We start from the raw sequence: 12,808 nt of genomic DNA, 5'->3' as shown, positions 1-12,808 counted from the left end.
GATGCTGCCCCGGATCTCCCATGTGACCATTACACACACACACACACACACACACACACAGTCACATCAAGTCAAGTACCGAAGTGATGTTGTTTTAGTTGATTCACGTTATAATAGACTATGTTAAGCTTGACTAGGATAGCCTTATTTAATGTAATATGTTGCACCTGTTAATTGAAACTGTGTGTACAAGAGGCACAACACACGGCCTTCATCCAATCAACGTCAAGGTACTCGTAATCTAATCCAATCCCGTGTGAGCGTGGGTGCCTGCTACAGTATTCCCGCGTTATTCCTCTTAACATGAACTTGACTCGTACTGCCAGAGTTGAGGGTCTCCATTGATACTCTCAAATACACCTACAGTCCTGCTTCCTCGAAATCAGTGCGACCTTATAACATCTACGACCAGCTACATATAATGAAAGTATTCAATTTTAAATGGTGGATTTCGTGTTGAGTCAAAGCCAAGAGAAACTAACGTGAAGTTTGCATATTATCGCTTCCAAGTATAATTTACCGCAGATTTAAAATGTCAACACGCGTGAAAAAAAATCAGTATGGAATTCCAACTAAAACCTGACATAGGAAGTAAACGCTAAGATGGTTATATTTAGCAAGAAGCCAGAAAACTGTTGAAAAAAAAAAAGATGTAGCCTCACACGCGACACAGGGTGAAAGGCCCCTAACCTGCATTATTACAAGGCTATAAAACATTAATAAACCCATAAACCTCACACAACAACAATTACGAAACATGAAACCACGTGAAGGTGATCTGAGGTCCACACAGACTGACGGCCTGAGCATGAAAGAATGTGCTGGGGTGACCTGTACTGATTTTCCCTGTTGAGAACTAATCTTACCCTTCAGTACTTATTCATTTATAACTGGTAATGTATGCCCATGTGGTCTAATATTCCTATGTGTACAGTACAAAAGGTATATCGAACCTCGCCCATTGCAATAAGTCACCTGTACCTTTTAATGAAGTCATGGTACCAGTTTATTCCAAACTCAATATTATTATACCATACCAACAGTTTCCTCTCGTATTTTCCTTACCTGTAGATATGTTTTATTTTTTTTCCTGTCTATAATATTTATGAATCCGTCCAGGGTGGAACACATGGGCCATTAAATACACAAAACCTGCTGACTCCAGTGATTGAGAGCGACCATCCGCTGACTCACTACACACTGGCTCTTGATCTATTCACATCAATAAAATATTAAACCCATCATAACTCTTAACATTCAGATGGCGATAATTCACTGAAAATATGACATATATATCCCCATGATTATTTACTATCCTGTCTTCTTGTTAATTTTTTTTTATGAATTGCATTAATGTAAAATTAGATTATGTGCGAATTTCAGCAGTATAATTTAATGTTCGCGTGAAGAATTTTTTTGTTTTTCCTGAGGAACATTAATCACACACAAAGGTCTTTGAAAAAAAAAAAAAAAAAAAAAAAAAAAAAATATATATATATATATATATATATATATATATATATATATATATATATATATATATATATATATATATATATATATATATATATATATATATATATATATATATATATATATATATATTATAGTTGATAATCGCTAATCTGTCTGTCCTTAAATAATAATAATAATAATAATAATAATAATATCATCATCATCATTCATAAAGGCCCAATTTTCCCCTAAGCGACATAACATTAAAATATTATACATATTCCTATATCTATAATAGTGTTGTACTTGACTGACAGCCGCAGTGAGTGAGAGGGAGACCACCAGTGTAGCTATGAACGGTGGACTTACTGGAGTATAATAGTCAAGTAACCTGCACGTTAACAATATGTTCTGTGGTCGTTATTTCATTCCCTTGGTGGCAAATATTCAGTATTAGTATTATTTTAGTTGTGTTTAGTCACTTTTTTTACCTGATTTTCCTTTTGTGACTTTTTTCTTTTACTTATTCGACGTAAAATCACACTTTCTATGTCCTTCTCCCCCTGTAATCATCACTTTTAAGAGGCAAAGTTACGAGGTACGAAAAAGAAACTTATGTGCACCATTACCTGATGTAAAAAAAAATCCTTGTAATAATGTATAAAATATAATTACCGTATTGTTTCAAGACATCCTGGACCTCTCGGGTTTAAAAACATTCTTTTTTTTTTTGCACCAAGAAGCTTATTTGTTTTTCTAGTCTAATTCGCGTCTTTCTGAATCTGACATTTTTCGACGCGAGGATTATTTTTCCCCAAGTAAGGCTAAGCACAGCCAATGACTTAATTCTTGCTAACCATTATTTTCCAGTGTTACAGAATCGGAGAACAACGCCTCGTAAATAAAGCATCACAACTGAAAAATTCTTAAAGATTCTAAAATATTCTTAAGTCTTAGAGTAAAACGAACACCACATGCACTTGATGTTGAGAAACTTGACTCCCCAGCGTGTGCGTCTCCCCCGCCTCCAGGTGCCTGTGAGCCAGCAAGCAAGGGCAGGTAATGTAGTGTGGATACTACCTCGGCTCTCCCCTATGGCCATTACACACACACACCCACACACACCAAGTCATTTGTTAAGGTTAGGCTGTGCTAAGCTGATTAACGTCGTAAAGGGCCGTGTTAGGCTTGGGTAGGTGAATCTAATTTAGCCGAATGTTGCTATGTGCGTTATGTACACGAGGCACAAGCGCACAACCTTCATCCAATCACCGTCAAAGTGCCTATATTCTGATCCAATCACGTGCGAACTGCTGCAGTATTTCCATGTTGTTGTTCCTCTAGCTTCAACTTCACTCCTGGATTCAGGGTTGAAGGCCCCCGTTTAGTGTAGTAGAGCTCAGATTTTCTCAAACACCCACACAGTATGCAAGTTTACTCTGCTTATTTATCCGGAAATAGATCCACGGACCTTGCAGTATAAGCTTATCATGTTAAAACTCCTAAGGCCAGTACACATGAAACTTTCACATTATTCCATTAAGAAATTTTTCCTGGATAAAAAGATAAGGCAATATCCCACGAGCAATTTTCAATATTATAACTTTATCTAGAAATATTTACTGTCGTTTCTAAAAGTCAGAACACAGGCACAAGAAACAGTACAAAATTCCAACTCAAACAAAACACGGGAAGTAGACGCTAAAATTATTATAGTTAACAAGAAGCCACAAAACTCGGGGGTAAATGGTATCGACTTACACGCGACACAAAGTGAAAGGCCCCAACCTGCATTATTACATGGCTATAAAACATTAATAAACCCATAAACCTCACACAACAACATTAAGAAACATGAAACCCCCGTGAAGGTGATCTGAGGGGTCCGAGCTGACTGGTGGCCCGGGCGTGAAGGAATGTGCTGAGGTGAGCTGTACTGATATTTTCCTCCTGAGAACTTGCCACATATATTTATCCACTTGTGTCCTTTGTAGTCAATTATTAATTAGAGATATTTTCATCCACAATGGGCCATTGGATACCTGCGTAGCCTAATAAGTGGTGGATAGTGGAAGAGGAAAATTTAATCCTCGCACTACGATACATAAGTTCTTCTTGTGTTACATTCAGTACAACGAAAAGGAAGCGAGAACATTAACACTAAAACAATATGCTCTTGGGAACAGTAATGCGTGTGTCGTTTCTGCTCGTTATTCCCACAATATCTCGTTGCCGATAATATACTATACAGATTACGCTTGAAGAGGCTTACAGTTAATAGGCATTTATTGAATGTCTGAGTTGGGTTGCTTAAAATCTGGCATGTGATGAGGTGCACGCGGCAGCCTTGGTGAATTAATTGGATAATCTGATTCGATTATAATCTCCGCACTCCTTTGCTAGTCCAAGCTCCCCAAGTTATGTTTAATAATGAAAGCGATAGTAAGGCTCACTAACCATAAAACTTGTATAAACATGTGTTCGTTTTTACTCGAGCAAACATCATACATACAACAGCAAGAACCAAGAGATTTATTGTGTTCATAATTTTCAAATGTTATCTGTGTTCGGTGCTTAATGACCCTTGTAGTTGAAGCACTTTAATCTAAAACAGAAAGAAAACACCAAGATGATTTACCTCTCAGTGTAAAGTATACCAGTTTGCGAGGCGTTAAACGAGCTTGGCTCTAAGTCTTGTAACGTGGGGTCTTGTAATATCTTAAATATACATAACTACGTTCATGCAATACTAAATTCATTTGAAAACACTTCGAATATAACCACGTCTAATATTGACTCGGCTGCAACACGTACAAGAAGGGCATAATGTACCCTTGGTGGTCGTGAACCCTGTATGTTTATTATTTTATCAATAATAATTCACTCACCGCTAGTCCAATTCATTTCTTCTTTGGAATGTAACGCTATATGTACACTGCAGGCGAACAACACTATCTTCTGATACATTTATTTATTATCATTGCACGTTCGTCTGTAGCCCGCGACCTCTAGGCGAAGCCATAAAGTAATTTAAAAAATACATATCTATAAAAATATTAATTACCCAATTATGTAAGAAATCCCATACGAAAATTTGGGTAATGAAAAATTGGGTTGTTTAAGAAGGTAAGTGTGTGTGTGTGTGTGTGTGTGTGTGTGTGTGTGTGTGTGTGTGTGTGCGCGTGTGTGTGCGCGCGCCAGCCATGCCCTGGTGGCCATAATCCTCGCGTGTGGTAGCGGGACCTCGGAATGTAAACAAACCAGAGCCAACCGCGCCAGACTGTGTGTGGGGAGGGGACGGTGGGAGGGCGTGTGTGGGGAGGGGACGGTGGGAGGGCGTGTGTGGGGAGGGGACGGTGGGAAGGGACGGTGGGAAGGGACCAGGGAGGGCGTGTGTGGGGAGGGACGGTGGGAGGGCGTGTGTGTGGGACCGCGTGTGGGGAGGGACCGTGTGTGTGGGGAGGGGACGGTGGGAGGGCGTGTGTGGGGAGGGGACGGTGGGAGGGCGTGTGTGGGGAGGGGACGGTGGGAGGGCGTGTGTGGGGAGGGGACGGTGGGAGGGCGTGTGTGTGTTGCCGCCGGCGCCCCACACTTACCTGGCCACTCACTCACCTGGGTTTTATCTTATCAATTATTCATCGACTCACTTGAATGACATGGTGGCTTGATCTACTTACTTAATTCAACTCATGGTCTCCTCCGCTATTGACCTGACATCTACTTACTCAAGTGAATCACCAATTTGTTTACTTGTTACCTCCCAGACTGATCTACTTTATCGACCTGCCTACTTCAACTCCTCAAGTAATTTACCTTCACACCAGTTTATATTACTCAAGACAACTTCACTATGTCCACTCATTTACTAACCTTCTCATCTGATTCTTCTCCTAGTTATAATTATCAGATTCGTCTTTTCATAAATTTATTAACAATTTAACAAAAGTAAAAGAATATCCTTCTCGCTTAAAATTCCCTCTTGAGTTTAGCGTCTCAATTCCTATTTAAAAATGTCTGTCCTCCTAGACTGTTGTTTTGGGATATTTTTCTCTTTTGTTTTTCTCTACCTGCCTGAATTTTTTTTCTTTCTCGCCTCAATTCCTTCATTTTCGTAACCTTATTTTTTTCTACCACTTTTCTTACGTCTAATACACCGGAGAGGAATATTGGAAAGTCTTGTCTCCTGTAATCTGTAAACGACACGAGTCTCTTCTGAAAAGCATGGCACGATTTTCAATATGCACCCAGCAGAAAATATTATCACAAGACGCACAAAAATAGAGAGAGATTTGCCAGCCCTCGTAACTCAATCAGTTTGTAATGCGTGACGCCCTTTGGTTGACTCGTAAATGTTTCAATCTCAGGCGCTTGATTTTGCCTTGATAAAACTGTAATAATAATAATACACATATCGAGAAAACGGTATTGCCATCCCAAGTCCTACATTTTGCAGTACTACTCCACTGCGAAGCCTAATGCAAACCTCTTGGATGGTGCAGTCGACGCCATCAAGAGTAGATGGGTACAGGAGCCGTCGAGGTATGCCACAAGAGCCTGGCTATGGCTTGTAAATATGCCGAGATTGCAGACTATGGCGAGCATTAGCCTGGTTGATTAAAGGTTCAGCACAGAAGCCTGGTCCCACATACAACAATGAGGGTTCGGCAATGAACTGGGGCCTCGATTACAGACACAAACGGTATCCTACTCGGTCAGTACAAAAACACGAGGCACGGCCCACCCATCCCAGTATAATTCTACCCAATGAATTCAACGAGATGTTTACACCCACAGATACTATGACATTTGTCTTATGTTCACGGAATCGGTCGCAATAAAACACTGAAACGATATAATTATTCTGAATGAGATCTGCGCTGCGGAGGATCAACTAATATGTGTCGTATAAGTAACTGCAGAATACAAATTGCAGGTAGAAATCGCTGATGGCTATGATTGGTCAGCACAATGATAGATGATTTCCTTGGTATAATAGGATTATACCTGGTGTCTGTGGGCAGTCAGGCGTGGTCCCAGCCCTAAGTAGATACCAGACCTGCAAACTGACGCAAAACATCACCACTTTTACTGATATATGTCTGTCTCTCACACCCAAACCGGTTAGAGGTTGGAAGTCAGAATTTAGATTCTTGTAAACTTAATATTTAAAGCATTAAATATATACCCACACCCCCACTACAGTAGACACACACACACGCACACACACACACCAGTATTAACACCAGCAACAACCAACCCCTTTCTCCTCTTTCCCCCCTCACCACCCAGACCTCCACCCTTCCCCCCTCACCAGCCAGACCTCCACCCTTCCCCCTCACCACCCAGACCTCCACCTTCCCCTTCCCCCCGTCTTCCCCTCACCGTCTGCCGGGCGTAACAACCATGCACAACTGTCAGGCAGATTTTGTCCCCAACTACCCACCACAACTGTCGCGTAATGGGTCAAGTTCGCCCATAACGGAGGAATACAGTGAGCTGGTATAGGCGGTGTTACTCGCTTCATCCGCCCGGCAAGTTGTTCACACTGGTGGGACGTTGTGTTATGGTGATACTTGCTTCATGTGCAGTCTGGTGTTGGTGATACTTGCTTCATGTGCAGTCTGGTGTTGGTGATACTTGCTTCATGTGCAGTCTGGTGTTGGTGATACTTGCTTCATGTGCAGTCTGGTGTTGGTGATACTTCCTTCATGTGCAGTCTGGTGTTGGTGATACTTGCTTCATGTAGTGAGTTAGGTGTTGGTGTAATAACGTTGGTGGTCTTTGGTGAGGGCGTCATCTCTAAGGGTGACGTGGGTGGCCTCCTGAGTGGGCGTTCTAATGTGGGGTTGCGTGTGATCTCCAAATTAGGCGTGGTCTCTGTATTGTGGGAAGTCTTTGAAAGTGGGCGTGTGGTCTCTTAGTGTGGAGATGGTTTCTAGGGTGGGCTCGGTACCAAAAACTCTAAGCTAGTGCCGTAACCTTCTCGCCCCCTACCTCTTTCACACACACACACACACACACACACACACACACACACACACACACACACGGACGGACGGACGGACGGACGGACAGACAGACAGACAGACAGACAGAGGGCCGCCCACTTTCTGCCTGGGGGCGACGTAAACTAAGTTGTTTTGTTGGCCACGGACGTCGACAATTTTCTGTCTTTTTAATGGCAGCGCCTCCACCCGCCAGGACCACTGCTGTTAGACGTGTTTAACCTTAATCAAGACGTTTCTTCTCTACCCCTCAATTACACCAGGAAATAACTACAAGGGCATGAAGCCTCAAATTGTGGCGTTGTGGGGCGCTGCGTCATCGTCCTGGAGACCCGTGTTGGGTTTGTTATACACTTTATTAGTTCTCACCTATTACAGCTTAGCTTTAGTATACACATATATTATTAATTCCCAAAGTTAAATATTGCGTGGGTGAGTTAGCCTTACTTTAGGAACTTAAATAAGGTGACTTGAGCGTTAAGAAGTAAGATATCTTCCTGTGCAATCCAGTCTGAAGATTAATTGTGAAACTGTCACCGTCCACGCCCCTCTCAGGGTCGCCCTGGTATACTAAAGGTGATGACACTGACCTGCAGACGATAATGGCTGCGACGACAACGAGGACGACGAGTGTAGCAGCGGAAACGATGACGACGGCCATGGGGGCCCTGCCACTAGTGGGCCTCTGGTCCTCCCGGGCCCCCAGCAGGCTGGGACAGGTGAAGGGGCCCTCGCAGTCGCCCAGGTCCTCCTGGGATTCGTCAGGGGGTGGCGGAGGGCGCGGCGGAGGGGGCAGCATAAAGGTGGGGGGCGGTGGCCCCCCGCACTCACAGTCAGCAGGGTCCCCCCACTCGGCGTCGCCCCAGCTGCTCCCAGCCATGCCCGCCACCTGTCGGAGGGAGAGACAAGTATTAACTCACCTTCCTTAAGTTGTCATTACTCATCGCAATTCCATCAAATTTAAAGTGATTTAATGCCAATAATGTGTGTCTGCGTGTACTGATTCGTGTGAGTTACACGTGAGACGTACACGTTCGTATTCCTGTTTCAGTACATCCTCTGGGAAATGACTAACTTTTTCTAAACGCTGGTTTACATTGTAATCTTCAAAGGGTTAAACCATAAACCTAAAAGGATTAAACCATCGTCTTCAGTGGCTTAATCAACACTCAATCAAACTTTTCACCAAAACTCTGGAGCATCACATCTCCCACCTAACTCATACAACCTATTAACTTTCCTCATTACCCAAGTCGCCGAGATATTCTGTTTTTTTTACTTGTCGACAGTGGCAGTTCCTCCCCCTGTGATAGGAATCTGTTCAAGACTCTTTTAGCACCTTCGGATAACCAAGATTCGCCCCCCTCAAATTATTTCACCAAAAGATTAACCACCTTAACGCTAACCTAATATAACCAAATCTTACTTAACTTAACCTAACCTAACAACACCCCCCAGATAGCGTGAAGGTAAACTAAGCTGGGGGCTAATATTCAGGTTATCCTTACTTCTCCCCTCACAATGTCATCAGATATTTTTAATTGTAAAAAATTGACAAAATAATCTCATATTTGTTGTTTGACCATTGTGGGTTCCTCCCCGCCTCAGCTCAAGGACTTTTTGACAGTTTTAGACGTATGACTGCCGTTACTGACTGATTCACCGACCTTTTATTTTCACGTGAGGGAGATTTTTTTTTTAATAGTTCTACGCGGCACTCTGGGAACACGGACAAACTTTTCATCAAATACGGATAAACATTGGATCAACTGAAGATTAGGCATCCCACCTTATTTCACAAGACGATCAAATACCCTTTAAACACAACCAACAAGGATTAGAATGGATTTAAATTAGTGTGTTTATAATCACATCAAAGTAACCTAGGGTGTCTACCGCAATCTCCCGGTGATCCAAAAATCTTTTTAAGTCCGGACAACTATTTCTTCCCTCCTTCCCTCCCTCCTTCCTTCCCTCCCTCCCCCCCTCCCTCCCTTCCTTCCTTCCTTCCTTCCTTCCTTCCTTCCTTCCTTCCTTCCTTCCTTCCTTCCCCAAGCCACGAAAATTCAATTGGACATCGCGTTATTAGGAGAGCGACTAAGCCTTGGCGGTAGTATGTAAACGGTGAGGCTATCATTACTAAGACGCGCCACAGTATCAATTAAGATCTTCCATTGTTATCGTGTTTGAGGGAAGAGAGAAGAAAGGTGAGGTGAAGGGGGAGAGGAGAATTGAGGGGGGGTAAGAGATGTGAGGGAAAGGGGAGAGGTGAGGAAGAAGGGGAAAGAGTAGAATTAAGGTGGGGGATGGGAAAAAGTGAAGAGAAAGACTAGGAGACGTGAAGGGGGGGGATGAGCAGAGCAGAGGTGATGAGAAGAGGCATGAGAAAGATATGAAAAAGGAGGGAGTGTAGAAAAAAAGAAAATGGAGATACTGAAGGAGAAGATAAAGGTAGAGAGCGAGAGAGAGCAAAAAAAAAATAGCGGTAAAGATTGGTCCAGAGGAAGGAGAAAGGGGCGGAGAGGTTTTGATTAGAGATTAGGCAAGGGGGAGGGTTTTTACTGATTAGTATAGGAAGGGGAAAGCGGAAGACGTTTATAGATGAGATTGGTGGAGCGGCTTTGATAAGGGATTAGGACGGGGATTGCATTTAAGGGATTAGAAGGGAGAATAAGGGTTGAGGAACTAGGAGAGGGAAGGATGGTATAAGGGATTAGGAGCGGAAGGGATTTTAAGGATTATGAGAAGGGAAAAGGGGTGAGGGATTATGACAGGGATGGGTTTTAGGAGAGGGAAGGAGGATAATGATTAGGAGGGATAAGATTAGAAGGAAAGGGTTCAAAGATTGGGAAAAAGGGGGAGAAGGGGGGAGAGGAAAAGGAGGAGATACAGAATAGGGAATAAGGAGTGGGACAGGGAAAGCTTAAATAGATAGAGAGAGAGAGGGGTAAAAAGTCTTCGGAGGAACGAGAGAAGGAGAGAGGAAGTAAAGGAGCAATACTTTCTTCCCTCCCCTAAAATGGACTGTAATTGGGGAGAGTAATGGGCCAAACAGTAGAGGGGGGAAGATGGCTAATTGGGAGTAAAGACCAAGAATGGGTGGGGAAGCGGGGAGGGGGAGGAAGGTGATGGGGGGGGGGAAGGAGGGATGAACGGAAGAGGGGGAGGAAGAGAAGGGGGACTTAAGTTATTGTATTACTCTACCCTCCTAGCAGCCTGGGACTTCTACAGTAGCTCTTCACGAATGACTTTGTCTGAATACACACACACACACACACTATGATGGCTACCGATGGCTTTTCTTGATCTTTACCCAACAAATCAGACATATCCACTAATTTTTCTCTCTAACTTGAGCCAGTAAATAGAAAGCCATAATAAATACGTTAATTTTAGCGTTGGTTTTTAAAATATAGGTAAAATAAGCTGGGGTGGCAAATCTTCAGGTGATCCACAGTTTGGAATATGTTAAACTAAATAATTAATGTGACCGAGATTCACTGTATACAGAATAATATCACCTGACGAGTTAAATACTGAAAATCTGGTCCAGAGGTTAATTAAATTTTGAATGACGTCAATTCATAATGTAGGAAAAACATCAAATTGAATAACAAAATATTGTAAAAGTTTAATCCAATAATGAATGGCATCACACACACAGATATGTTTAAAAAATATAATAATTTAATAACACCAATTCCAAAGTAAACTAAATATTAAATGGTGATCTCATTTTAAATGTTAAAAAAATAATAACAATATCTAACAGGTTAATTAAATATTGAATGGTATTATGTTAAAATGTTGAGAATTGAATAACAACGCAGCAGGTTGTTAAATATTAAATGTCGTTATTTTATATATCTCCATTATTCTGCTTCACCTGCAGCATTACCCTCAACCTTCACATCAGACAAAAAAATTGGAATTGATTGTCAAACACAGATGAGCAGAATAATCCTATGCTAGGCCTGGCCGCTCTTCACTTTTTAAGGCAATTCATTTCTAAACGATGGTCACTTTTTAAGGGTATCCACCTTTAAAGGATATTTACAAGGTTGAAAAAAAATCACGATTTTTTTTTCTCGTAAATTCAAAATCTATTTTTTAGGTAAATCGGATTTTTTTTTATTTAATCGATTTGCATTTTTTTTACTGTTTCCGGTTATTTTATTTTTTTTTGTCTCTGTATAAAGACTTTTGTGTACCTTGACTACCAGATACTGTATATCGAAGCACTGGTCACACACACACACACACACACACACAGCTGCAGCAAAGCAAAACACGCTCCTCCAATTTAGATTTAAGGATAAAAAAAAAAATCCTAAAACTATTTGTGGGACTCTCTAATTGTGTTAACGGGGGAACGAGCTTCTAATTGGGGGGAAAAGGGCCAATTTGGCGAGGAGGACCAAAGAGATGGAGAGGAGAGAGAGGTGTAGAAGGGAGGCTGTAGTGAGGAGCTGAAGTAAAACATACAAGCGGACGTCTCGTGGTCTGATTGGATTTTGCCCACTGAAGTCAATATCTCTCTCACTGATATGCTATAATAAAAAACTCACATTAGCTTAGGTTTGGGTATTGGATAGGTTGGGTAGGTAAGTCGTGTGTAGGATGAGGATTAGTTAGAGCACTGGGTGACGTTATTGAGTATAAGGACCAATCAGGACACCTCATGCCTGTGTACGCTTTATGGTAGTTAATCTTCAGGTGATATAAGCTGGAGTGCCCAATTCTTACGTAGTACACAAAAAACAGTAGAGATAAACCTAATTTACTCTTTACATACGATGACGTATCGAACTGTTTCTGTGTCTTTATAATAGTGATCATTCAGTATCTTCCTTAATATATCAGACTGTAGAGGGATATTTGTGTGTTCCTGTACCGTGTTGTAGTGCATCCCACGCCAGCCTTCCAGTTAAAAGTTTACGTTTTGCACCATCAAGGAAACAGACAACTTTCACTGAAATTGAATATCGTTTTCCCCTGTAACATGTGTGTCAGTTTCATTCAACTGTATCTCAAAAAATTCACAACGTTGCAGAATATATATATATATATATATATATATATATATATATATATATATATATATATATATATATATATATATATATATATATATATATTACTGGAATTTTGAAAAATCTTCGCAAAAATTTTTAGTTTTTATAAGTCATTCTGATGGTCGTTTCTTCCGGTAGTAATAAGAGAAGACAACCAATTCTTAGTTCAACTCACCCTAATAAGGTAGAGTGTTGTATGTATGAGTGAGTATCCTTGGTGTGTTTCAGACTAGTTACAATAGTGAATCTGTGTGTTTTGGGAAATACTGTCTT

At 41.4% G+C, this 12,808-nt stretch overlaps 1 protein-coding gene across 3 annotated transcripts in view; it reads right to left on the bottom strand.

The window, feature by feature from the left end:
* The window catches only part of LOC121854270 (formin-like protein 20), a 40,641-nt gene that overhangs the window by 7,040 nt on the left and 20,793 nt on the right, over window positions 1-12,808 (bottom strand). For all 3 annotated transcript variants that reach the window (XR_006086520.1, XM_042348817.1, XM_042348818.1), the window contains exon 2: window positions 8,051-8,349. Coding sequence is in view for 2 of the 3 variants with exons in the window: in XM_042348817.1 (XP_042204751.1) it covers window positions 8,051-8,349 (299 nt within the window). In the remaining variant the exon portion in view is untranslated. The remainder of the gene's footprint in view (window positions 1-8,050; window positions 8,350-12,808) is intronic.

The sequence above is a fragment of the Homarus americanus genome, unplaced genomic scaffold (genome assembly GCF_018991925.1).
Source record: "Homarus americanus isolate GMGI-L3 unplaced genomic scaffold, GMGI_Hamer_2.0 scaffold54443, whole genome shotgun sequence".
In the NCBI taxonomy this organism is placed as follows: domain Eukaryota; kingdom Metazoa; phylum Arthropoda; class Malacostraca; order Decapoda; family Nephropidae; genus Homarus; species Homarus americanus.
Note: the sequence above shows the minus strand (reverse complement) of the source record. Positions and strands in the feature narration are given on the sequence as shown.